The sequence below is a fragment of the Aulostomus chinensis genome, chromosome 21 (assembly GCF_037954235.1).
Source record: "Aulostomus chinensis isolate RoL2024-O1b breed Wild chromosome 21, RoL_Achi_v1.0, whole genome shotgun sequence".
NCBI lineage: Eukaryota > Metazoa > Chordata > Actinopteri > Syngnathiformes > Aulostomidae > Aulostomus > Aulostomus chinensis.
The window spans coordinates 17,216,627-17,244,206 of NC_141340.1; the positions used below are offsets into that span (position 1 = coordinate 17,216,627).

Below are 27,580 nucleotides of genomic sequence, written 5' to 3' on the forward strand. Positions count from 1 at the left end.
TGATAGCTGTATCAGGCAAGTGAGTGTACGAATTTCGCTTTGGGCTCGATCCCTTGGTGACAATAAATCTATTCTGACGGACTTTAAGTAGATTTCAGTCATTTCAAACCTTGCATACTTAAAATAGTTTTTAAATATCAGTGTATCAGCCCCCACAGGACTGACAGCATGGCTGTTTCAAGAAGTCAGTTATTTGGTGCAGAGTCACTGGTAAGTTCCAAGTTTAATGTTCAAAGTAAGCAAAGATACATCAGCGTGGCTGCTACATCGGAGTGGCTGACAAAATGATCTACACCCAGAAAAGGAATCTATATAAAGAGAAGGACTCTAGGGAGCTGATGTTTACAGTAAAACTGTTGTTGAAAAAAGTGAGTTCAAGCTGGGGAGTGTGTATGAGTCTCTGTGTCAGCTCATTAATGTCTGTGTTTGAATGTGCTTTGAATTGAATAAACGATCCATTGCCCTGCAACTGATGTAAATGGCCTTGCCCCTGCCGCAGGATAATTGATCATCTCCAGTAATAAGTGAGCCATTAACAGTTTCAGTCTGGCGTTTGTTGGAGACTCGTTTTCAGAACCATTGTGTCCAGGAAATGAATCCAAGTGTTGAGTGTTGTGGTGAACAAGTGTGCCAGTTATTATTGCTGTCAAAGATTCACAAATGCAGTTTGCTTTCATTTTTGCGTTGAGAATTGAAATGATTTTACTTTGTTGGGCTAAATATCATCTGTCTTGTTTCATCAGATGGACCTGAAACTCCTCCTTCTATCTACATTGTTTGGAGTCGTCTGTAGAGCTCAAAAAGGTAAGCTGTCACTCCTTGTGATGTCACACAAGACTGGCTTACGTTTGGCTGTAACATCATTATTCTTTACATGAGATCATTCCTTATGTCAGTGTGCAAAATACGTCCAGTACTACCGGAATTAATGACTCCCTCCTTTGTGAGGGCAGCCCACTACTTTGGCTTATTGATGTCAGAGATGAGGGCCCCACCTCATCATCATGGAGAGAAGAGAAACTAATGGAAACGTGAATATTCCATCCCTGTCTCCAATTACGATCAAGCCTCAGTGTTCCAGTTGAACTGATGTGTAAACACAGGGGGCTTAACGGGTTGCTTACTCTGCAGGGACGGCACTGCATACTCTTGACTCTGCCTCCTCTTCTCTTTGTTTTCCATCCAGAGGGGAATGAGTGCATCAGTGCCAATGCCAAATACTGCGGGGAGTGCATCCAGGCTGGAGCTAAATGTGGCTGGTGTACAGATCCAGTATGTGAACTTATGGTGTCAGCTATATTCAATCTGCGAAATGCAGCGTGATGTTATTACCTTGCCATTAGTTAGTTACAGAATGTGTAGTCATGAGAAGCATATATTTTAGGAATGTGCGGACTTGGTTTCAGTAACACACAAAGTAGAAATGTTAATTCTTCCCGCGCCGCTGTTTTTTAGGAATTCCTGAAGCAGGGCGAGACCGTGTCGACCCGATGTGACGAGCTACACTCTCTGAAAAACAGAGGTTGTAAAGACAAGATGATTGAGAACCCACGCGGAGAACAGATGATCCTTAAGAACAAAATGGTGACGCATCGCAAAAAGGGAGCAGAGAAACTAAAGCCGGAGGAGATCACTCAGATCCAGCCCCAGAAGCTCACTCTCACCCTCAGATCTGGTGAGGAATTAATGCAGGATGTCTTTGTTAGCATAGTCAGTCGTCTGTTACTTAGCATTATAGAGTTGATATGTATGGTAACTCCATCGATGTTACATATGTGAATTATGATGCATGTACAGGTGAGCCCCAGTCTTTCAACTTGAAGTTCAAACGAGCAGAGGATTATCCAATTGACCTGTACTACTTGATGGACCTGTCCTACTCCATGAAGGACGATCTGGAGAACGTCAAAAACCTCGGGACCAGTTTGATGCTGGAAATGTCAAAGATCACTTCTGACTTCAGGATAGGTGAGTGTGTATTTACATCAACGGCTTATTAATTAATTAATTTATTTATTTATTTTACATTGCGATGTCAGGTTTTGCAGTAAAGAAGTAAAATATTCCACTTATTTCTGGTGCAGGCATGCTGTTATCCTAATGAACTGAACTTTGAAGTAGACTGATAGACCTCTGGAAACGTCATGAAAAACCAGAGGAAGTAATGGAATTTGAAAACAGAAATTTCCAAGGCTGGAAAACCTTTTGAATGAATAAATAGTTTTGAGGAAAAGTGTGTTCAGTTAACAGCTACTGAGCTTTAGTGACATAGTAACTTACTAACAAATGGAATAAACGTGGGAGATCATTGAGCAGCTCTCAGTTCGTTTAGTTATAGCTATCCTGAGTCAAACCAAACAATCTTAAAGGGATAGTTCACTCAAATATGAAAATCTAGCCATCTGTTCACCCTCATATTGATGGAAGAGCCGATGATTTTTATTTTTTTGTTCATAAATTACTATTGGGAGTGTCAAAGCTAAAGGCATTCTTTGGTTTTATTGTTTATTTTTGTTTAAAAATTGCTCTCTATTTACTTAAGTTGTTTGAAAGATGGTGGTGCAGTGGTCAGCACTGTGGCCTCACAGCAAGAAGGTTCCAGTCCCGGCTCCAGCACAGGATCTTTCTGTGTGGAGTCTCCATGTTCTCCCTGTTCCTGTGTGGGTTCTCTCTGGTACTCCAGCTTCCTCCCACAGTCCAAAGACATCAAGAGGGGACGAGGCTGATTGATACTCTAAATTGACTGTAGGTGTGACTGTGAGTGTGAATGGTTGTCTGTCTCTATGTGTTGGTCCTGTGATGGACTGGTGACCTGTCCAGGGTGAACCCCGCCTCTCACCTGAAAGCCGCTGGGATAGGCTCCACCCCCCTGCAACCCTTAATAGGAATAAGCAGAAGATGGATGTTTGAAAGATTACCGCAGCACCTTTCCTGGGACTAAAAAAAATGTTCCCTACCTTCAATTGGCATGATGATGAGTGATGACAGAATTTTTATTTCTTTTTTGAGCGAACTATCCCTGTAAATTGAGTTTAAATTAAACTGAACCATTGTTTCTCTCCACATTTTGTTTCTATTTCTCAAAGGATTCGGTTCTTTTGTGGAGAAAACTGTGATGCCATACATCAGCACTACCCCTGCCAAGCTGCTGAACCCATGCACAGGTGACCAGAACTGCACCAGCCCGTTCAGTTACAAGAATGTCCTGAAGCTGACCAGTGATGGAAAGAAGTTCAACACTCTGGTGGGACAGCAGCACATCTCTGGAAACCTGGACTCCCCTGAGGGAGGCTTTGATGCCATCATGCAAGTGGCTGTGTGTGGGGTAAGCAGAAAAAAACCAACGATCCTGCTATGCATCGATACCAATAAACATGTTTATGTGGGAATGTGTAAAAATGCAAAAAGGCATGAGTCTTTGAGGGTTTTTTTTTTTTCAATGCAGTGATGATGATGTCACATTTTGAAGTACTCAAATGCTTTCGTTTTGTTAAACATATAGAAATATAGCTGGGAACTTTTGTTTGTTTTTTTACTGTTGATCTACTTCTGTCCAATCGCTCAGGAGCAGATTGGTTGGAGGAACGTGACTCGTCTGCTGGTGTTCTCTACTGATGCTGGCTTTCATTTTGCTGGAGATGGCAAGCTGGGTGGCATTGTACTGCCTAATGATGGAAAATGCCATTTGGAGAACAATGTGTACACCATGAGCCACTACTACGTGAGTACAGTACTTCCGTATTGTTCAGCTGGATTTCTGGCTGAACGATACTGATGCCTTGACATGGAAAAGTTCCCTGATTGCCCAGTTATTTCACAATGTACTGTAAATATGTTTATCCTCTATTCAAGGACTATCCCTCCATCGCTCACCTGGTTCAGAAGCTGAGCGACAACAACATTCAGACCATATTTGCAGTGACAGAGGAGTTTCAGCCTGTTTACCAAGTTTGTGTCCTGTTTTTACAAATCCTACACCCTTGCAGCTTGCAATGACTGAACACTCTAATACACGAATGAGAAAATTAATATTTTAAGTCAGGGGCAGCATGGCTCAGAGGTGGAGTGGCCGTCTAGCAACTGAAGGGTCACTGGTAAGATCCTCACTTACCCCGGTGACCTTGGTGACCCCTCCCTTCCTTAAAAGATGGAGGGATCTTTCAAGTCACTTGTAGATGAAAACGATCAGAATTAAGCTGTTTTCAGTAAAGCAAGTGCGAGGAGTTTTAGTCCGCCAATATACTGAATATCTTTCAGATGTAAGTGGATGGTTGGTCCCACAAAACAGATAATTTCATCATGTCAGCTTGTGCTATGGGAAGCTTCGATGAGCACTTTTCCTATTTTTTTTTAAATACTAATTTGAGTAGTCCTTGCAGTACTGATTTCATGTTCACTTTAAATCCTTTCTTAATGATTTTTTTTTTTTACTTTGTGGTGCGTTTCTCGGAGATGCCCTAATAATAATTGAATTGATGACAGCATCTCCTTGAACAATTCATTTTTTCCTCCTACCATGCCCTTGCTTTTCTGAACACTTCTGCCCAGTTCCATCTGAGTGTTATCAAAGTTCGTAACTCCACAATCGATTGACTATGCTGAAGAGCAATAACAATTGTATAATGGCAGGATTTAGCGTAGTCGCGTTCACCTACATGCGGAATGAGATGTCACGCTTTGGGGTATTGTTTACTCTTCTGTGACATTGTTTCGGGCTGCAAATTGAACATTTTTACTTGAGCCTACGTTTTGCTCATGAAAACTATGGGCGATCACAAAAATGAAATAAATTCAACAAAGTGTGCTCGCGTTCAAACGTTCTTTTGTCTCCTTAGGAGCTGAAAAATTTGATACCAAAGTCTGCAGTGGGCACCCTGTCTGCCAACTCAAGCAACGTCATCAACCTTATCATAGATGCTTACAATGTAAGTATATTCTTGACTTTAAGCTGTCTTTTCAAAAACTGTATTGACGTCACCACATTTAAGCTTTCTGTCTTAGTTGGACCAAGCAAGTTCTTTTCTAAATATACCCTGTTATTTGATACTCAGCAAAGCCTTTGTGTGTTGTATGCTGTCAAAACAAAGCTACCAGATGACATTCCAGTGCAGGAAGTAACAACAGCCGTGTTATCTCTTCATTTTTGGCAGTCTCTCTCCTCCGAAGTTATCCTGGAGAACAGCAAGCTTCCAGAGGGAGTGACCATAGCTTACACATCCCATTGTAAGAACGGGGTGGTCAGCGAGGGCGAGAGTGGACGGAAGTGCTCTAATATTTCAATTGGAGATGAGGTGAGAGTTCCAAAATGGCTTTTGATAGGTATCAAATGATACAATGCCCTCATGTCATGTCCTCATGTGATTCGTAAACCAAGCCTGTCAAAATAACTTTTTCATTTGTGTCTGCGCCCTGCCATGACAGGGGATGTTTCCACTGTGATACACAACAGGGTTCATAGGATCCTACTGTGTTACAGCGTACGTACATTTTAAAGTGGTACAATGTCTTACAAATTATTTTAAGAAATATTTGAAACTCAACAACAAAGTCTCTTCATTGAAGGAGCCTCCAAGGCTGTCTTGATAAGTCAGGCAAATAAAAAACACCTACATCTTTTAAGAAATACCGACAACAAACAGAAATGTAGCTTCTGCGATGCCTTTTCCGTGTTGGCGTGACCAAAATTGTCACAGAAAATCAGATACAGATGACAAGCCATTGTTGTGAGTAGCAGGAAAAAAAAGTCAAATCTGCAAATTTAGCTTCACGGAGAGGTCAATGAGGGTATTTGTTGTGCCTGAGGAGTCGGTGGAATTTGTAACACTCCTGCCAAACTAGGTGATTGGAGGCCTTACAGTTTTTGCTGCCCAATAAGTTGGTAAGGTGGTGCAGTGGTTTGCCCTGTCGCCTCACAGCACAGCAAAAAGGCTCCGGGTTCGATATGTGTTGGCCCTGCAATGGACTGGCGACCCATCTAGGGTGAACCCCGCCTCACGCCCGAAAGCTGCTGGGATAGGCTCCAACCCAACAACCCTAATGTGTAATCTAACAGGAGGTTACAAAATCCTCTGGGCACCTGCTTTAATTTATATCCTGACAAAATAAAAGGCGTAACAACATGATGTATTTTTTTCTTTTCTTCCTGTGCACTCATCACAGTGTCCAAGTACTGATGGAAATGTCACACTTTTGAAGCATCCTTAAATCCAAATAATTAAATTAAAGACAGGCATTTCTTTATCTCCGTTTTCTTGCAAAAAAAACACACAAAAAACCAACATCACGTTTAAAACGTCTCGAGCTCCGAGCTCTGACAATAGCAACGTTCGCCTCATGTCTGAACAGGAAGACTTCCCACCCATCATATGTCTCTTGCTGGCCAGTCATCCTCAGAGTCTGCATGTTATTTATCATATAGATTTGCTCTTGTTATGGAATTATCAACAGGTTAAAATCCGGTTGATTGTTTGACTTCTGCCACCTATTGTTTTTTTGTTTTGTTTTGTTTTGTTTTTGTTTTTTTGTAATTTTCACCAACTTGAAAGCTCAGACAGGATTTCTCCTTTATCCCTTGGCTTCTAGGTCACGTTTACCATTAGTGTGACATCTAAGGGCTGTCCAAAGCAAGGCAAGGCTGAGACGATCAAAATAAAACCTCTGGGATTTACAGAGGAGGTGGAGATTTCCCTCAGCTTCATCTGTGAGTGTGAATGTCACAAGGAGGCTGTCAACAACAGTGATGTCTGCCACTACGGCAATGGGACTTATGAATGTGGAGCCTGCAAGTAAGTTTGACCTTCCTACAATAAGGTTTCAGTAAAATCCACCTTACATAGAAAGATAGACATCTGTCAAGCCTCATATCCGGTCTTAATTGCTTTTCTGTTCTAGTTATAAAGCAACACAAAGAAGCACAGCCTCCTTCCTTATTTTTTATCTCAGGGTAGTTAGGGTCAGTTGCCAACTTTTCACTGCAGAGAATTTTTTTCCCCCCAACAATATCTTGATTTATTTCCAGATGTAATGGAAAAACATTAATAATTAAAGCTGCAAGCAGCGTTGTTAGGGCCTGAGCCCCCGCGCGGCCTACGGCCGCGTCCTTGACACCGGCCCGAATCCAACGGTGTAATCGGCAAATCCCTAGGCCTTGTAGTTTAGGAGATACGAGCCTCAGTGCACTGCACAGTGTGAGTGCAGAGCTGAGACCCGGCCCTTTAAGAGCCCCTCCCTTCTCTGCTCGCTCTCTGCCATCTCTGTCAGAGCTGAGAGCAGAGCTGAGAGCAGAGCTGCCAGCTGTCCCTTTAAGAACCCCTCCCCCGCTGCACTGTGTCTGATCTGTGCTGGAGTGGAGAGAGTGGAGGATTCAGAGAAATGTAGTGTGTAAAAGCTGAATAAGTCGGCATACGTTGGTCAAAAGTCACACAAAATACCATATTTTTTTAGGGATTTTTGTCAGGAATACAGTGGTGTGTTTTTAAAAGCTGTGGAATGTATGGTGTAGATGTGAGAAGCATTTGTTTGAGAGTATGTACCCTGAGAGGACACGCTCTCCCCATAGACTTCCATTGTAAGGCGAAAAGTGTCTCCCCCACTTTGACGGCTCATAAAATCCAAACCGAGCGCGTAGTATATTAGCCTTTAAAGATTTTTGAAGAGCACAGTTGGGAGAGTAATGTGTGAAAGTTTGGAAGCCCTGGCATTTACGGTTTAGGAGGAGATAGATTTAGTTCGGGGCGCAAAATTGTCCAAAATTAGACATTTGTGTCCAAATTGTGGACATCCTGTTACAGTTAGGTCAGGGGTGTGAGTGTATGATTTATCCGTCTTGATGAGACGAGTTCAATGGTGTTTGTCCCATGTCTGTAGGACATTCCTACAGTCTGTGGCGTGGTTTTTTGTGTATGTAGGTGGCGCTATTGAGTAGAGCGCCTCTTTTTTTTTTAATTATCGAATTTTTCGCCGCACCCTATGTGCTTACCAAATTTGGTGAGTTTTCATGCATGTTTAGGGGGTCAAATTTACTTTTGAAGTGGCGAGTGTGACTTCGAAACATAATAGGGTCTTCGCCAGGGACTGGCTCAGGCCCTAATAATCACACGTACATACAACCACTGGTACTCAGAACCCTGCCCCAAACCCCAAACAAGATATAACAACAAAACAACTTGGCAAATAAATAATATAAATAACTAGAGAAAAGACAGAATCAAATCAGCTTAAATACACAATAGAATAATAATGCAAATACTACATAAGTAAATAGAAAATGGGGAATAAGTACAAGTCCAGCCATACACTGCTCACTTCACATACATTCGACATTGGTCATTCAACACCGGACGGTAAACATATTTTCTTCGTGAACTGCAGAGGGCCACTTATGGCTCATCTACTGCTGTTTCTGCCAAATGCGCCAAGTGTTTATTTGTGAGAAAATTACTAAAGGGGCCCCAGATGTTATCAAAAATCGGTTGCTGACCCTCGATTGCATATGTGATCTTTTTTAAGGGCAGAGTTGTTGGTCCTGAAAGCCGTTTCGCTGTCCTCGGCCTAACCTACGCACCTCTTTCCAAGCAATTGCAATGACCAACAACAGGCCTGTGTCTAAATGTAATCTATGCTTCTTTCTTACGGTAGTTAGCAGGATAGATACCCAACAGAAAGGCTGTTGGTTCTACATGTAATACACTCTTTCACTTCTTCCCATAATTTCTTTATTTGAGAACACTGCCACAACCAGTGGAAAATAGTGCTCTTTTCCTCATCACCTTTTGCAAACATCCGGTTGGGTAGTATTGAATTTGTTAAGTTGCACTGGGGTCATACAAGACTGCATTAACCAGTTGCCTTCTCTGTTTGTAACTGGGCTTTGGTTCATACCCGTTCCTCAATGGAGATATTCTCCTGCAGGTCCTCTCTCCAGGACTTGAGCTTATTTACTGACGTTTCTGAAGACTCACCAACCAGTTCATTACGTATTTTGGAAATTCGGTCCCGACCCTGGCAGTCTCTCGCCATCATTTCTCGGAGTGTTGATCGACTAGGAATGGACAAGGGCTGACTTTGTTGAGTTCTAATAAAATCTCTCATTTGAAAATACCTAAAGAACTGGCAGTGAGCCACGTCATATTTGACAACAATTTCATCAGAAGACATCAGTTGATTACCGTCAGGACTGTAAAGATCTCATATATCTTGTAACCCCTGTTCAGCCCAAATTTTAATTCCCCCCTCCCCTCTTCCTGGGGGGAAGAGATGGTTTCCCCATATCGCACTGAATGATGAGAGCTAGTCAACCTTCCATTTCTCTCCACAGTGGCACGCTCTCCTCAGAGCAGTAGAACATCGGTGCTCTCAGTTGCACCACCCAATAGTACCATAGTGGGTTTGGGCATTTAAGCCCTCCTCTGTCATAAGGCAAGTACAACAAAGATAGACACAGCCTGGGGCGTCAGTGGTTCCGTAGAAAGAGAGAGGTACATTTTGAAATAAACATAACACTTTTGGTGGTACATTCATTTTGAGAATATTTATTCTCCCCATTAATGACATCGGTAAAGCCAAAGAATTTAAGATCACTTACACAACTGGTCTATAGATTGACAACCTTAAATTGTGCATCTACATGAGTTGGGTTTTTCCTGTCTGCTTGGTTTAATGACACAATGGATGTTTTAGAGTTATTAATCTTATAGCCTGGAATCTTACCAAACTTCCTCATCAAGTTTAGCCAAAGGGTTTCATTATTGCCATAATGAACAACAATGGACCCAAAGGATACCCCTGTCTACACCCTTGATTTATTTTTATGGTTTTTGAGATATTACTCTTAGGCAAAGTTTGTGCACATGGTTCCTTATAGAGTAATCTTATCCAGTACCAAAAATTCTCTCCCAAACCAAAGCGTGCTAGAATCTCAAACAAATATTTTCAAATTTTTCAAACGTTTTCAGCGCTGAGTGACAGTCGAGCGGCGTCTATGGCCCCCTTTTGGTGACAAAGAATATTCAGAATCCTTCTGATGTTATGGAAGCCTTGCCTGCCCCTAATGAACCCCGTTCTGATCCCTCCCAATTATCTTAGGTATTGTGTCTTCAGTTCTTTTTTGTTAAAATCTTACAAGCATTTTTAAATCTGCGTTTAGTAGACTGATGGGGCTCCAGTGTTTGCATATTTTATTTTGTTTACCTGCCTTCTGTAGCAGGGTAATTAATGCTGCAGGGAATATTTTGGACTGGGTACACAAATCACCAATGGATTTGCCTGCCTGAGATGGAAAAAAAACTTAATAATACTCCATTTGAGATCATCTCATCTAGAAAGGCAAACGTGAAATGTATGATTCTACCTTTCCTTCTCGTATTACTTGCTAGCGCCGTGCTGTGCCACATTAAAAACACACAGCTGGCTGCATCTGTGGATGGTTTGCAGTCAAAGACCACATTGTTGCTTGCTGGATAGGCTTTTGATAAATGTGGAAGAGGGTGAGGGATTCAAGGAGCTGGGCCAGTGCATGGAGCCTGAATAGATCATTGATGGACAGCTCTTCCAAGCAATAGCTGCACCTCAGCAACCTGTCCTTTCATCAGCGGGATGCAACCCTGTTTGATCCTCACACAGATCCTCTCTGCCGATCCCACGTCAGACAAATACCATTGACGAAGCCTAAAACACTGAGGCCGCTACATCGTTTATGATCACGTCACACGCTGTTATTGCAGTGTGTTTCTGCTGGGCAGGAAGCACTTTTTTGTATATCACACACATTTTCTTTCAATTCATCAAGCAGTTGCTGGTTAATGAGTAGTCAAATTAATCAAAGTACATCTTTAGATGCAATGATGGACGTGTGGGAAGACAGTGCGAGTGCAGCAGCAATGACGTCGCTACAGAGGATATGGACCGAACGTGCCGCAAAGACAATGGCACCGACATCTGCAGCAACAATGGGGACTGTGTATGTGGCACATGTGAGTGCAAGAAGAGAGACAATCCTGAGGAGAGATACAGTGGCCGGTTCTGTGAGTGTGACAACTTCAACTGCGATCGCTCTGGAAACAAACTATGTGGCGGTGAGTCTGACAGCTCAACAGTGACCTCCTGATCTTTTGCATACGGGATGACGTTGAGAGAAAGAAAAATCTCTTTAAAGAAAATGTTCCCGTTTTATTTTGCTTGTTTGGTTTATTTAGGGCATGGAACCTGTGAATGCAGGGTTTGCATCTGCGACCCAATGTGGACCGGTAGTGCCTGTGACTGTTCCCTGGACACCAGCACATGTCTGGCTAGCAACAAGCAGATATGTAATGGCAGAGGGAAATGCGAATGTGGCACATGCAAATGCACTGACCCCAAATTCCAAGGTCCCACCTGTGAAACGTGCCCTACCTGTCCAGGAGTGTGCACTGAACACAAGTAAGTTTAACCCCGAAATAAATACTTTACAATTGCGATAGTTAGGTTTATTCTGACATGTAATATGCACATTGAAAGTTCGTGGTTGCTAGCTTTGAAGTGTTATTGTCATGAGGCTGTGAAGGATCACCTTAAACTAGATCAAGGCTGCTAGACCCAGTTAGCTTGGACTGGATTTGAAACTCCCTTCCAGTCAAAATGTGTTGCTTGTTTTATCTCGCTTGAATTTTTAAAACTCGACGTACAGATCAGCAGATCCGCTGTAATCCTTAAAGGTTATTTTCATTTTTGCCTGCTGAAATTGAGAAAGTTCTCTCTGCTGACATTGAAATGTGGTCATGTGAGAATTTTTCACAGTCTTGTATGCAACTTAGTGCAATCAGGAAAGCGCGATTGCTAGTCCCCCCTCAACCCCCCCCCCCCCCCCCCCCCAGCTCAAGAGTCCAAAGGGAGTCAGTGGAGAAATCACTGGATGCAGGATTCTGCCATTTCACACGCCAATTTGATTCCCATTGTGTGAGCCAGAAAAGCGTCCTTACAGATTATTATGCATCTCAATTATGATTGAAAAAGCCCAAAATTCTATCCTCGTTTTTTTTCCTCCCAAAATTCTGCACAGCACTATAACATCAGTTTCAACTTCAGAGTACAGTACTTTACTTTTTACTTCCCTCTACATCTTTTCACCATTAGATGTACAAGTAGTGTGAGTTGGAAGCAGCGTCACGTTTGACTGGAGAACCAGTCAGTCACGCGGTGTACTTGGAGGATGGGTCTGATTTTGCGTGCCCCTTTCCATTTTGTTTTAGCAGCAGTTTTCAAATAATAAATCTAAAAATGTGCTTCATTCTAATGAAATCAAAGCAAGAACTGAGCATCAGAGATCCAAACAGCACTCACTGAGTGACTGAGCTGACGCAGAAGTCTCTGGGACGATTATCTTCAAACCTGGACAAACTAAACTCCACTAAACACAGCTAGAAGCAGATATTTACTGGGGTAATCAAAACTCACTACTCATCCCGATTTTCTTCTCATCCCAGAGAGTGTGTTCAGTGCCGGGCATTTGGCACCGGTGAGAAAAAGGATACATGCGAACGAGACTGCAGCTACTTCAACCTGATTAAAGTGAAAGACAGAGACAAACTGCCTCAGCCCAACGACGCTTCCTACCCCGTGATGCACTGTAAGGAAAGAGATGCCAACGACTGTTGGTTCTACTACACCTATGCTGTCAATAATAACACGGAGAAGGAGGTCCATGTGGTCGACACTCTTGGTAAGCGGGAAGCCATGCAGAAATGATCTAGGGTGTGGACCCTTTGTTGTTACAAAGCTAATTACAGGGGTTATGGCGGTTGCGCTACAAAAATAGCCATATGTATATGATAGCCGTTTGATGGTATGTTTTTCCCCGTGGTCTTGTTGTGTCTGTGCTGTTATTTCAAAATGCCTCAGCAGTCCACTCCTGTGTTTCAGACTGCCCTGCTGGGCCTGACATCATTCCCATCGTGGCGGGCGTCGTTGCCGGCATTGTTCTGATAGGCTTAGCCCTGCTTCTCATCTGGAAGCTGCTGATGATCATCCACGATAGACGAGAGTTTGCCAAGTTTGAGAAGGAGAAGATGAACGCCAAATGGGATACGGTGAGTGTTTAGAAGTGCCACTGGCGTTGTGAAAGATGAGAAGCAAAACACAGGTTTTTTTTGGGGGGGGGTTGTAATTATTGATTGTCAGAAACGATGGGCGTTGCCGCCATTCTCTAATCTCACAGCTGCGGAAACAGATCCAGGGAGCTGCTTTTGAATGGCGCTCAAAATAAAAGGAAAAAATGTCAGAGGCTGTGTAGACTTCTTTGGGTATGTTTTGCACTCTGAGCAAAGCTGAGTCTTTTTCCGGGGAGTGTCCACAGCTCCTCCCCTCCCTAATTCCTCCCCTCTGTGGAATCATCAGCCAACAAGGCCGAGGGTTGAGCAAAACTCCATGCACTGCAATCTGCCTCCATCTAGTGGTGGGATTGGGGAAGTCTTCAGTTTGTGTGTTTATCTCTGCACGTTTCCTCGATTAGCGCTGAAACGGCTTTGAGTTGGTGACCTCTTTTATTTACTTGAGCAGAGTCATTTCGTGCAAAAGACTCCTGGTATTTCATGCAGAATCTGAAAATGCCTGTCCTGTGCTCAACAAAAATATGACCTGCATGAAGGGATTACAACCATGATTACTCTAATATTGGTAACCATATTATAATTAGTTGTGTTTTAGAGTTAATCCATCCAAATACCATTTATGCCACTTAGTTAGCGGTCACAGTTAGAAACACGGGAGGATGACACTTCTTTACGATGCATTCAGAGCAGTTTTCATTGTTCAAAGGCAGTGACGGTCTTAATAGTCAGACATTTGATTTAAATATTACTTTGCATCTCAGGTAACAATTAAACAAGATGTAATAATACAATATTTCTGCAGGGATGGGTTCTCTTCCACTCCTGCATAAACAAATTAACGGCATATATCTTTAATATGCTTTGATGGGATTTTTTTTTTTCATATGTAAATTAATTTCCATCAAGAAGGAGCCCTCAGTCTGAGAACAATCGGAACTTCTGGTATATTCCATGAATAGTTGTTTTTTTTTTTTTCATCACTCGCACTGCCCTGTTATTCCTTTTCCTGTGCTTCTGTTACTTTTTCCTCTGCTGAAATCTATCCCGTCCTCATTCTCCACTTGTAGCAGGACAACCCCATATACAAGAGTCCTATCAATCAATTCCAGAACCCAAACTATGGGCGCAGAGCTGCTGTCCTTTAAGTTTGTATTTCTTTTCAAATTCCTGCATGGACTGATTGCATATCCACACTTCCTGCTTTCAGTTTTTGCTTCTTCTTCTTTCTTTCTTTCTTTTTTTTCCCAACTCTTTTGTAAAACCTTGGACTAAACCTAAGCTCACAAGCGGTTTAACGGGATGTTTTAGTCACAAAAGGACTGCATGAGCGTGGTGTGATAAACAAACTGGTGAAAGTCAGGAAACCTGTCGAGGTAAAAAAAAAAAAAAAAAAAAAAAGATTTTGGTTGGTTTGTGATTAAATATGAGGCCTGGATGAATAACTGATGTTTAAGTGCTATCACAAAAGCATGTGATTACAGTGTGTTGCGTGTGATTTGAGGCTGATCACACAGGAGGTGATGGCAAGTTGTGACTCAGCTCTTTGAGTGTGTAACAGTAACAGGTTGTTTTTTTTGGTTGTTTTTTTGTACATGTCGGGAGAAAAGTCATTTAAACAAAACCCTAACAAATATGTTCTGTATTTCGTAAACTGAGTCACAAACAAAATGACTGTAATGTCGCCTTTTTCTTTTCAGGGTGAAAATCCTATCTACAAAAGTGCTGTCACAACTGTGGTCAATCCCAAATACGAGGGCAAATGATGGCTCTGTACTTTCCATGAACTCTGCTATCAAGTATTGAAAACTGCAGAATTTACCACACCTTTGCATCCGAGGGAAATGGAGGACGTTTTATTTTTTTGCCGCTTTTACCGTTATAGTACGCCATTTGCCCATTGCGTCTGTATCTCTACTAACACATATTTTGATGCTTTTGTTGTATTTTAGATGTACAGTATGTGTGTGTATATATGTTTGAATTGCAGATTTGCTGAAATCGGTGAAAATGAAGGCGTTTCCTTTACTGCCAAAGGACTATTTGGGCAGAGAATTAGGTTTTCTTTTTTTTGTAACCACACAAAATGGACACCGTGAATATACAATAGAAGTCCTATAAATCGACAGCTTCTGTCTTGTCCTCCTACACTTGATGCACCCCTTTCATCCCACACTCTCGCCTCCTGCGTCTCTGTGCACTTCCTGCGTGACTCGGTATTTAACGAAACCGGATGAATTTGATATGTAAATTATCAGCTAAAGTAGCGCGTTATGTTGACGTCTGTGTGTGTATATTGAAGACGACCGCAATAGATGGAAAGGAATAATGTTTTAGTGTCAAGAAATCAACTTAGACCGGACGATGTAGTGTAACCAAAAAAAAAACAAGAGGTAAACAGTGGTGAATATTTATAAATGTAAGTTTCAACCGCATCTTTAAAGAATCCGTTTAAGTTTTATTGCACTCTTGATGAGTCGTTTTTTTTAGTTTGAAAGAGTCGATACACAAAAGGAAAAGTAACATCAACGCTAATCTTTTGTATTGCCGATACACATTACAAAGGGACTGCATACCACTTGTCAAAATAATGTCAAACAATCAAATGTTGGCTGTATTTGTTATCCAAGTTGCAATTAATGAATGAGTTGCTGTATTTGCTAATCACGACGGTATTATCACTTATTCTCAGGTCTGTTCCTATCTTCTTGTCAAGCACGCCAAAAAAGCACGCCGTCAGCTTGCTTAGCGAACGTCTCGTTAGTCGATGATGATGTGTTTTTGACAGTAGTATTGTTTCACACCCATAAGCCTCTGAAGTACCACACACAAGCCTTTACTTTTAAAGTGCCTTTTATTTCAATATAATGTTCTCTCCCAATGCTGTTATGAGTTATTTATTAAACAAAGTACAAAATCAGTTTGTCGTTTTACGTGGCTGAAATATAAATTTAACCATTAAAGAAATTGGAAGCGTATTTTTAATGTGTGCAGGGCTTAGTTAATCCGCAAGTATGTAAAGTGATGACACTGTTGAAGGCTGCAGACTGCTCCTGACAAGGGACCTGAGGGAAAAGAATCGGTGACGGTGTAACCCCGTTTCTTTCAGTACATGGCTTGGTGTTGCAAACGTGGTGCATGACATCAGAATTCCTTTTTATTGTTAGTAGGCCCGTACAGAAGAGGACAGTTTAACGAGATTCAACGAAACGAAGACAAAATCTTAAAGGGTTGGGATCTGTCATCAAGTGAGGGGATACTTGGAGAATTTGGATGTACAATAGAAGTCCAAGTCGTTTCAGTTTTCCTCCTAAAAACCAAGTTTGTCTCAATCAAGTTGTAATGAGAGGGGCAGAGCATAGTTATTATGACTGGGGCCAAAAACTGGATTCAATAATGTGGAACATTTAAATGCTTACATTGAGTTACTAGCTGAAAGTATTGTGTATTGTAAAATTAAGTGTGTGTGTGTGTGTATTTATATGTGTATTTGAGGGCAGTTGAGCACAGTTTTTAAAGGGAAGATTGAAAAAAAAATAGGATGTTGCAGGAACAGGATCTTTCTGTGTGAGTCTCCATGTTCTCCCTGTTCCTGCTGGGTTCTCTCTGGTACTCCAGCTTCCTCCCACAGTCCAAAGACATCAAGAGGGGACGAGGCTGATTGATACTCTAAATTGACCGTAGGTGTGACTGTGAGTGTGAATGGTTGTCTGTCTCTATGTGTTGGTCCTGTGATGGACTGGTGACCTGTCCAGGGTGAACCCCGCCTCTCACCTGAAGGAGCTGGGATAGGCTCCACCCCCCCTTAACAAGATAAGTGGTGGAAAATGGATGGATGGAGTATTTTGCAGGACTTTGAGAGAGCTGTGAGTCAAGTCTCTACCACCTGTGCTTCAACCACAAGAAAAGAAGAAGAAAACACCAAAAACATGAACATTCTGTGTATGTCAATAATAAGTAGGGTTACTGCATGGTGGATTCTACCCATTCTAGTTTCCATCCTGTAAATCATAGTTATTGGGAAGCTCATGAGCAGCGTCTAATGGCAAAAAAGACACGTAACAAACATTATCACTTGCCTAAGTCTTGAGGAGGAGGAGCTTGCACACCTGGAGAGCAACGCCCCGGCTCGACCAAAGCTGAAGTTCCACAGATGAAGGTTTGATGACTAAATTTAATTTTCAAACTTGATGAAAATTGCTGCAAACCCACAAAGGGGAAATGAAAAAAATTATCAGCTGAACCAGAGGAAATACGTGGTACGTTCAATAATTTGCTTAAATCGTCATTCTGGGGAAACAGGCATATGGCAGTGTTTTAGAATTAAAATGATGAACCACCAACAATTTTGTGTGAAATTAACAAATGGTGATTTTTAACTCCGGTAGATACATGTTGATTAATTTCACTCCACTGGATATCTCAATGTGATGTACAATCACTGAACTCCACCACCTCATATGAAGACCAACAGTGAACATAGTGCACATCTTTATACCGTCCATCTAATCCAGTTATAGCGGCGTACTATTTAAATTCACTAAAAATTATGTCTGAATTTGTGGAAACCAACAGTCGGTTTGACTTGAATATGTTTGTGAAGTGAACAACTCAATCCTGCTTCTGGTGTTGGTCCAAAAAGCATTTCTTTGCCAAAAAGTGATTCCCGACCGATCTCCTGTGGTTTAACACACTTGTCTATGCGTACATTTGGAAACCAGAAAGTAGTTAAAAATGATTTACGGTTGATTTGTTGATCTAAATTAAAGATTTTTTTTTTTAATTTGGAATGGTTCTTAGAATTTTTTTTTTTCTATCTGCATGGTCGGTGCGATTGTCATCACATTTAGGTGATTAAAAGGCATCACGACAGAATCCATTTCTGATGTTGTGATATTATCTATGTTTGTCGCTCCTGCTCCTTGTTTTGGCCTACATTTGGAAACTGGACCGTAGTGGAAAAATTGGGCGATTCAGCTTTAACGCTCTGCGTCAGCCTCCGTCGACAGGAATCACTTTATGGCAAAAAGAACCTCTTTCCGGCAGGACACGTCTGCCTCGCTCTCGCGTCCGAACAGACGCGGGTGAAAACATCACCTCACACAGTGAAAGCCAAGACGTTAACACGTTTTATCACAAACTGTAAAATGTCGCAGGCCCGATTTTTGCACACGTGATTAATATTACAATATTTATTCTACGATTATCAAACGGAAGTTGTCAGAAACGTCACAGCAGATCCCGGATATGGTTGGAGTGAGGAGAAAGACTAACAGACTCCTGGCTGTTAGCTGTAAACAAGAACGTCAGTAGTGGATTTAACCGTTCTTTTGTGTTAGTCCCCAACAAAGCGACTCTGAAAAATGGAAGAAGATATAATAACGACGTTGAAAATATTGATAATTGGAGAGAGTGGGGTAGGAAAGTCCAGGTAAGATGAAGCCATCTGGACGGATACCACGGCTAAATGTTGACGTTAGCTAGCAACGCGATCCAACACCCAAACACAGCGATTTTGTTTCAAAGAAAATGTAGCATTCTTAGGTTAGGAGGACGAGGAGTGCAGCCGTGTTTATGGCATATCAGGAGTATTTAGTTCAGCATAACGGAAGAAGAGCACTGAGTGCTAGCCTAGTTTAGCTGATTTCATCTGTTAGCTGGTAATTAGATCATCATCTTTGTGTGAGACCTCGATGAAGATGTGGCAATCGAGAGGTAAGGCTCTGCCCTGTTATCAAGGGTTGTCCACGGAGGGAAGGGAAGAAATAGTCACTGTCAATAAGTTGCGCTGTCTGTAGTTTGTTTATGTGCCAACGAAGCTCGATGAGGTCGAGTCAACATAACAGTGGTGGCCTGAGCCATCAAGCGTCAGATTGCAGGCTGTGGTACAGAGTACGTGGTAGCCTCCACGGTCACAAGTAGATACATTGAGTTCTTTTTTTATGCCTACTTACAGATGTGAGCATCAGGTCAATAAATTCAAGGCAAGACAGGATGAGCTGCAGCCTCTCTAACTGGAATGTATGCAACGGGATCTATACAATTGTTAAGCCGTGATGTTACACTGCACAACTGGGAGTTTGAGCATGATCTAAAAAGGAATTGTGTGTTTAACAGGGGGATGAGACAACTGCCACATTGGGGATAAACCAGCCATCAGCCCGAAGGATTCACTTGTTAGAAAGTTGTAAATGTTGTTTCTTGTTTGTTTGTTTTCCTGATCTGTTCTCTTAACATCGGTGAACATTGACGCCAAGGGCGGTGTATCCAGAAAGCATTTATTTTGATATTGAACCGGCTATTCTTTAACACAACAAACGTATTCAGACAAGGATTAGTTTCAAATTTCATTCTAATCTTTTGGAGCCAGTTTTACACCACCGATGAATAACCAAACTGATGAATAACAGTGATTCGATCGTGACCGTTTGATTTGTCGGGGATATTTGTGCATGGCACGTCGGTGGGATCCACCTCAAACAAACAAGTAGTCACTGCTGAAGCATCCTCGACTCATCAAATGGCGAGTTAAGGAAAGCTTATACCCATCATTGGAATTGAGATGACATTTGCACTCGATTAGTCACTGTTAATGACCCCGTTCTTTTGACCGCACTAAAAAATGATGTCATCTGGAGGTTGTGCAAATATTCATGCGCTTCCTTACGAATCTAAGAAGAAGACAGATGCACCGAATTGGACAGCCTGACACCTCGTGTCAGGAAAGGCAAATGGAAACCTGATCCTAGAACAAAAACCCAGTTACCCTGCATTAAATCAAATTACTACAAAGCCTTTTTTTTTTTTTTGGAATCAGTCATTCCTAAAAACTCTCAACCTGTTTCTCTCATCGTGTCACCAGCCTCCTGCTGCGATTCACAGATGACACATTCGACCCGGAGCAAGCGGCAACAATTGGTGAGTAGTGCAGCTCGGTCGATGCGAGTTAAACGTGCTGTGGTACAGAAAGAGTTAACGGCTGCAAGATTTATTTAAACTGGCAAAACAGAGACAGACTTCTGTGTCAGAGAGCGTGCAGTCGTTCAGGAACAGGTTGATGTGTCTGAGACTACAATCGTCGGCAACACATTTCACGCGGACGCATATCGGCTCATGTCACTGATGATGTGTAATAAAGCCATGTACAAATTGCAGGAATATGATTTGGTGACTGTAAGAGCAGTACCTAATAACTAATCATTTCTAATAGAATAACCTATCTTTTAGAAGCAGCTGCCACGATCCTTAAAAGTGATTTGATACTCCATGAAACAGTGGTGTTTGGAGTTCGGTCAGGAGCTTTGTGCTCTTGGCAAGCTGGACTTAAGTCTTCTTTTCAGCGTGCAACTCCTCATTGTTGACGGAGTTGAGGCATTGTTGTTGACCAGCGGATCATTTCCCGCTCTATTCAAGGAGCTCGAACCAACAACCCTTCTGTGGGTTGTTTTTTTTTTCCCCCTTGATTCAATCCGACATGGTAATCGTCACCGTCGTCCGATAGGTCATCAGGGGCCGGATTGGCTGTGGTGCGAAATTTGAAACATAAAGTCGACAACGTTGCTGCCCTTCTACCCAGCCAACTGTATTCTTTTTTCGCGTGGCAGCCGAATTTGAAAGATCATTTGATCACGTGAGAGTCCGTCTTGCCGGGCTTCAAGTTAAGTGCTGTTGCCATCTCTGCCAGTATGCTGTCACGACGGTCCTCTGCCACGCGCAGAGGGACTGACGCAGTTTATTCTCTCCAGAAGGACTTTCACGTGGGACGATGCTGAATCATGACAACATAGATGATGAATGTTTATTTTACAAGCTTACATTTCAGGTCATACTTCATAAGCTCTGCTGCAAGTATTGCCAACAACAAAAACAAGGAAGTAGGCTGATTAAAGAAAGACTTGCAGTCATGGTCTCAACCCCACAGCAGGGGTCCGTCACCGCAGGTAATGACATCATGCGGTGACCTTGAAGCACGGCCCTGTGCCTCCAGTACCAATGAGATATTCCCATCTCTCTAAGTTGACGACAACTGTTAAGGCGAAGACTGTCGTTAAAACCTGGGTGCCATTGTCAACTCTTGAGCTCAATTCTATGTCACGTTAATCAACGTTACAAAAAGAGGTCGATTGGTAGAGACCTCGCCTCTCCCTGGACGACGCCAACAAGTCGATGCGCTGCCATCTTGTTTTTCTGTCTTTTTCCAGCAGGCTTTTACCGACCGCTTGAATGAGTATGTTCCCTACTTATTTTTGATGACTTACGATATCTATGTGCTTTGTCAGGATTTTATCGTATTTATTCATCTATTCAAATTTTTACTGGTAGGTTTTAATCTTTACTTGTGTGCGTATTGTGTACTTTAGTGTGTGAATATTCTCCTTCGTAAGCACACTTGCATGGAAAGAACTTTGCGCTCTATTTAATGTAAGCTTCATTTGTGGGCTGCTATACATGCGCTCCTGTTACTGCAGTCTGATCATTCCTAAGAAAGAAGTGCTAAATCATGGAAAAATGTCAAGCTGGCTAACAGTGATGGGGTCTGGGAGACAAGAAAGGAGCAATGTTGATGGTTTGGATGAAACATATCAATGAGGTTGGTTCCAAACACACAAAGAGTGGCACGGTGGTGCAGTGGTCGGCACTGTGGCCTCACAGCAAGAAGGTTCCAGGTTTGAGTCCCAGCTCCAGCACAGGATCTTTCTGTGTGGAGTCTGCATGTTCTCCCTGTTCCTGTGTGGGTTCTCTCTGGTACTCCAGCTTCCTCCCACAGTCCAAAGACATCAAGAGGGGACGAGGCTGATTGATACTCTAAATTGACCGTAGGTGTGACTGTGAGTGTGAATGGTTGTCTGTCTCTATGTGTTGGTCCTGTGATGGACTGGTGACCTGTCCAGGGTGAACCCCGCCTCTCGCCTGAAGGCTGCTGGGATAGGCTGTTACAGCACTGTTATCCTCACAACAGTTAAAAACTGCAGTTTTTTGAACCATTGTCACATCAAAGACATACGTCATACAATCACCGTAACACCGAGCTCCCACTTTTCTCCCAATTTAGCAACTGTTGGAGTTCATTTATAGAGTGAGGTCGAGGTAATACGGGTTGAGCTGCCAACCGCAAATCTTCATGTTGTTCGAATCGCGGAGAGGGGAAAGGTCTGTCTGAGTTGGTTGTGAGTGAAAGCAGGAGAGACTGGTCCGGACTCAGGCAAATGTTTGGTGCAAACCCCCCTCTGCATTCATCAGGTAACAACATGCAAGGAACCCAGCTGTACTTGAGGAACGTTTAGTTGTGATTGACTGCTTGAGTCGGTTCAGTATATATTTTTGTGTGTGGTATGAACGTGTGCCACGTGTCGTCAACCTGTCCGCATGCAACTTCTCTCCTCCGTTGGGTTGTAAATTGAACCCCTCCCTGGTCCCAGGTGTAAAAACACCTTCAGAAGTGCACCTGGTAAATCTGTCACTGCGTGCTAAAACTCAGGCCAGTATTTCATCCTGACACTGCATGGCCTGAGACATGGAGACACTGCACAAAGGCAATAGAGGAAGTTGACTTACTGAGGGCATCGCTATGTTCGTGTAAAAGTCTGTCCCATTGGTACCTGACAGGGATTTGTGTTTGATTCATTCTGAGCTGTTTCACAGGTGGAGGATGCACCGATTGCTAGCTAGAAAGAAAACGTACCGAAAAACGAAACTCCATGAGCCTGCTGAGCCTGCCCAGCACGAGGAAGCTAACAAAGGGAAAACGGCTAAGAGGCAGAGCCCGGAGCCAAGAACCATGCTGCAGCCTCTCCTATCCTTCACTGCCTGTTTCTTTTGAACTGCTTTTGCTCGATAAGTACAAGATTTGTCAGACAGACTGTCTGACTGTCAACCGGATTTTAGTCGTACCTCCTCCCAGTCGATCAGTTTATTTATTGATTTATTTGGAGACTTGTTTGAGAACGGATCGAGTAGCCTAGTGCAATTTGAGGGAGGCGGTAAGAGTAAGGATTTCTATGATTATGAAAATACAGTTTTCCCTCAAACAAATTTGACTTAAATGTTTTCGTATCCTGCGGCAGTAGTAGAACAGGAATCGGCAAAAATTGTGTCAGCAGGTCCTACAAAAAAAATAAAAAATAGAGACTTTCTGTTTATATCTCCTGTCTTCTCAGAGAATGTGTGGCGATGACATTTTACCTCTCATTTTGTGGAAAAGTCCTAGAAATGTGCTGGTAAAAACTTCCAAGAACCCTGCTTGTTCTTCTCTTGGAAGAGATGGGATTTTTCTTTCAGGCCAGGTCAAGTAATTGATTTCCTTTCCTGTTGTTTAGGTGTCGACTTCAAAGTGAAAACCATAACTGTGGACGGTAACAAGGCAAAGCTGGCAATATGGGCAAGTAACAACCCCATGATGTCAGTGTAACAGTTTTCAGGAGTGCCCAGAAGGTGGTGCATATGTACGAGTTCTGCCTACACATGCATGCCTGGAGATTGAGTGGAGACACTGTTCAAGCCTCCAGTGCCTCCTCCAAGTGTGTCCTGTTCGTAGTGCTGAACTGGTTGTGTGTTACAGGACACCGCGGGACAGGAACGCTTCCGAACTCTGACGCCGAGTTACTACCGCGGCGCCCAGGGAGTCATCTTGGGTAAGCCAAGTACTACATACACATACATGTACACGAAGTGAGGCCCGTGGTATCGGACCACTCTACACAAATAAAGCTGGGATTGTGTCTCATGTTACACTTTCAAAGGACTTCCACACCCCCCCTTTTTTTTTTATAGTGTTCAGTTATTTATTTTTATTTTTACTTTCTTTTTGATAGAAATACCTCACTCGTGAATACAATTTTTTTTTTTTTTTCCTCCTAACAGTGGAATGGTACAACAGTGCTCATATTGTAATGGCAATGTGCTCTTCACGCGTCTCGCTTTGGACTTCCAGTGAGATTGTAATGATGTTGACCTCAGTTTGAAGCGTGTCCTGTCCATCTGATGTGTGTGTGTGTGTGTGTGTGTGTGTGTGTGTGTGTGTGTGTGATTCAGTGTATGACGTCACACGACGAGAAACCTTCACCAAACTTGACATCTGGCTCAATGAGCTGGAAACCTACTGTACAAGGAACGACCTCGTGAAAATGCTGGTCGGAAACAAGATCGATAAGGTGAGACGGATTCCTGATTGTGTGCTGGCCGCGTTAAAGTCACGCTGTTGAGGTTGTACCTCTGCATCGTGTTTCTTTTTTTTTTATCATTATCATTGTTATTATTTCTAGGTCGGTTCATAATTTATTTATTTTTTCCTCAGTTGTAGTTTCAGCTTGTGGCCTTCAGGCGTTTAGGGTCAATTTAGTAATTGATTTGCACATAATTTTCCCCAAAGTATTAATAGGACTATAAATAGCCAAACAAGTAAGTATCAGGCTGGAGCCAGTCGACAGATCAGTGCACTGAATGAGCAAAGCAGACCCACTGTCTTATTTTTGGCACCTCTTACCTTACCAGGATACCAGAATCTGTCAGTGGGGATGAAATGCCCTCTAAGTAGAGCATTAAGAATTTATTGTGCTCTGTTCTTTGTCTGCTAAAATCACTTTTCCTCCCTGCCCCGTGATGACCACAGGAGCTGACAGCTCCGCCCATCAGACCTCAAATAAGCCATTACTTCTCCTTTTGTCTTTAGGAAAACCACCAGCTAGACAGGGCTGAAGGGCTGAAGTTTGCAAGAAAACATTCCATGCTTTTTATAGGTAAGTTAGGATTCCCTTCTCTCAAGGACTGCTGTGCACGGGTTACAGCAGACCATTACGGGGGGGGGGGGGGGGGGGGGCTGCTTTTGAAATAACTCATACTTGCTGTGGAATGCTCGCAGAGTTCTATTTATAAAACAGTCTTCAAATGTCATCCTCTGTGTTCTCGCTTTTTCCCCTTGTGCTTTCATTTTAGAGATGTGTCCGCTCTAAAAGAAATAAGTTGGGTCTGGACTTGGAGAGCACGCAGACTTTATGTTAACACGTTCTGTTTTGGGTTTTTTCCTCCATTGAAATATTGCAAATGTCGCTCCCTACGTGATTTTTTTTTTTTTTTTGTAATCCTGTGATCGCTACAGAATAGGGTTTCTGGTTTTTGTCGAATTATGGACCAGGTGTTGACTTTATCACTTAATGGCTTAAACCCCCCTCTATTAGGGTCTGGCTAAGCCCACTCCAGTCAGGGATTCCAGCAGATGATGATGTCACTGTGCAGACACGAACAGTTATTGTTTCTGCATTTCATCATCTTTTGTCTGCACTTCCATCCTCTTCGTTTTTGCTCTGTCCTCTTGGTTTTGCATTTCTCTGTTGCGGTTTTCCCTCCTCTTCTTACTCCATCCATTCCACTCCCCTCAGAGGCAAGTGCAAAGACCAGGGACGGTGTCCAGTGTGCCTTTGAGGAGCTGGTAGAGAAGATCATTCAGACCCCAGGACTGTGGCAGAGTGAAACCCATGGCAGAGGAGTGCAGCTCACCGACGAAGACGCGGGAAGCGGAACATGTGGCGGCTACTGCTCCCTGGTCTAGACATCGTGTTCAAATGTATGGGTGTGAGCACACAGGGTCACACTGTCAAATGTAAGCGCACCCCTCCTCCCCCACTGTGTAACGTCCTGGGCTGAGCTCCTCAACTGTCTCCTTAGATCAGTCAAGTGTTGACCGTCCACATTTGCACAGAGAACTACGACGACACTCAGCAAATCAATCTCAAAAAGGGAGTGATGTCCAGTAAAGTGAAGCTCCTCCGTCTGTCAGCTGGCTAACCCTCTGAAGCATACTGATCATTGAGTTAGCTTGGCCAAGGTTCCGGTCTTGTACGCAGCATGCTTTTTGCCTCAGCAAGCACATCTGTATCTCTGCTGGGCTGGCTTTTCTCCTGTCTTTCTTTTGCCGTGTCCCGCGCTCGGTGCCGCCCTCACCGAGCACCGCAGCACCTGTGGACTGTATCCTGCATACGGACAAGCTTTTCAAATCCAAGCCGTCTCGTATTCCGCGCCTGTACTTGGACAGCGGCTTGCATCATCTCTCTCCGCTGCCCGCACGGCTGCCTCATTTCTTCAGATTATAATGGTTACTGGAATGATGTTTTACTGCTTTTAATAACTCTTACATCAAACCTTCGGTGGGGTTTTTTTTAGGAGTTCATTAATCAAATAGATTTCTGCCCGTATAGCTCTCCACTTATCGTCAAAGTGTAGGGGGCCTCTGAGAATTGTACGCCTTCTTTGTTAAATAGTTACGAAAGTGGAGTGTGATGCACACTGACACTCACACACTCGGATAATCACTATTAATACTGCGACTGCAGTCTTTAACATAGATCCTTCTGACCGGACAGAGACAAAGGAAAAGTGTTCAGTATTTAACAGGGCAGTGAGTCATGAGGACAGTCTCATTAAATTTGGGAAAGAGAGATTTCTCTCCACGTCGGTAATGGATTCCACAGCACTCATATCTGTGTATCTGAGGAGCACTTATAAATACACCGTGCTTAGAACCTCCGACCACGGTTTTACTATTCAAGTGCGGGTGTGTGTGCGTTTCAAAATGTAGCTGTGAGACTTTGGTCTTGTCACAGGGACCATGAAAAGGACATGGCGGCTGCTGCGTCCTGTCAGAAATGGAATTCTGGTTTTCGTTGCATGAGAAGCTATGCGCAATTTTCCGTGTATGTCTGTCCTGTGAATGACCTGAAGAGGCTCTTTCCTATTAACACTTTAACTTATATTTAGCTGAAACTGAAGCAATTGTGTTCCGAAACAAAAAAGAAAACTTGTTATACTGGTATGGTTGTGTTTTTTTTTGGGGGGGGGGGGGGTGGGGGCTGGTTGAAACATGTACACTTGTAAATTGTATTTTATGAATTGGGTGGGAACACTCCTGAATAAATTGTAAGGGCGAATGTATACATTTCACTACAAATCTCCAATGTAATAAAGTGAATAAAATTCTTCTTTTTTTTTTCAAAGCCAAAACATTGCTAGCGCTTAACCAGGCTCCGAGGCGGAGCTGCTGATGTCTCGTTTCTATAAAATGGTGATGAATGTCTTTTCTCGCGGCTGCTTTAACGTATCAGACCTCAGAGATGACCAATAACACTGCTGTCATGGTTGCCGTGTTGGAAATGTCGCTGTTAGGTGAGGGGTTTTTCACTAAGCTCCCTTCACATTCCGCTGTCGACAGAATGAAGACTTTTATTTAAACAGTGTCAGAGGAAGCCACAGACCCCAGACTTGTGATGTATCTAAATCATCTTTTTTTGGCAGACTTCTCAGGAAACACCACCGCAGCCATAACTTACTCTACCAGTGCCTTAACTGCGACGTGCATAAATCCTGTGTGATTATGAAAGGGTCAGGGCTGGCAGCGAGTGGGAGGACTCTTCAGTTATAGCTTGTTTCTCACCTCCTGCCGCAGTCCAGGCAGCCGTCTGGAAATATGTCTCAGGCAAACAACACTGGAGGAAGACAGCATAGTAATGCCT

The 27,580-nt window shown here is 42.9% G+C and overlaps 2 protein-coding genes across 2 annotated transcripts in view; both read left to right on the top strand.

Moving 5' to 3' along the window:
• itgb1a (integrin, beta 1a) overlaps positions 1-15,602 on the top strand; it is a 43,008-nt gene extending 27,406 nt beyond the window's left edge. The window contains exons 2-16 of the mRNA XM_086190846.1: positions 744-804; positions 1,187-1,272; positions 1,456-1,675; positions 1,798-1,968; positions 3,087-3,325; positions 3,566-3,721; positions 3,853-3,948; positions 4,836-4,925; positions 5,151-5,291; positions 6,583-6,785; positions 10,834-11,072; positions 11,193-11,415; positions 12,459-12,694; positions 12,895-13,061; positions 14,780-15,602. Of these exons, the coding sequence (XP_086046972.1) occupies positions 744-804; positions 1,187-1,272; positions 1,456-1,675; positions 1,798-1,968; positions 3,087-3,325; positions 3,566-3,721; positions 3,853-3,948; positions 4,836-4,925; positions 5,151-5,291; positions 6,583-6,785; positions 10,834-11,072; positions 11,193-11,415; positions 12,459-12,694; positions 12,895-13,061; positions 14,780-14,845 (2,394 nt within the window). The 3' untranslated portion in view covers positions 14,846-15,602. The remainder of the gene's footprint in view (positions 1-743; positions 805-1,186; positions 1,273-1,455; positions 1,676-1,797; positions 1,969-3,086; positions 3,326-3,565; positions 3,722-3,852; positions 3,949-4,835; positions 4,926-5,150; positions 5,292-6,582; positions 6,786-10,833; positions 11,073-11,192; positions 11,416-12,458; positions 12,695-12,894; positions 13,062-14,779) is intronic.
• Positions 15,603-18,136: 2,534 nt separating this feature from the next.
• LOC147241885 (ras-related protein Rab-18-like) lies at positions 18,137-26,911 on the top strand. The gene is made up of 7 exons (XM_086191742.1): positions 18,137-18,510; positions 19,942-19,997; positions 23,396-23,457; positions 23,638-23,710; positions 24,111-24,229; positions 24,748-24,814; positions 25,454-26,911. Exons 1-7 carry the CDS (start codon positions 18,443-18,445, stop codon positions 25,621-25,623), a joined length of 615 nt encoding a protein of 204 aa, XP_086047868.1. The 5' UTR covers positions 18,137-18,442; the 3' UTR covers positions 25,624-26,911.
• The last annotated feature ends 669 nt before the right edge of the window (positions 26,912-27,580 follow it).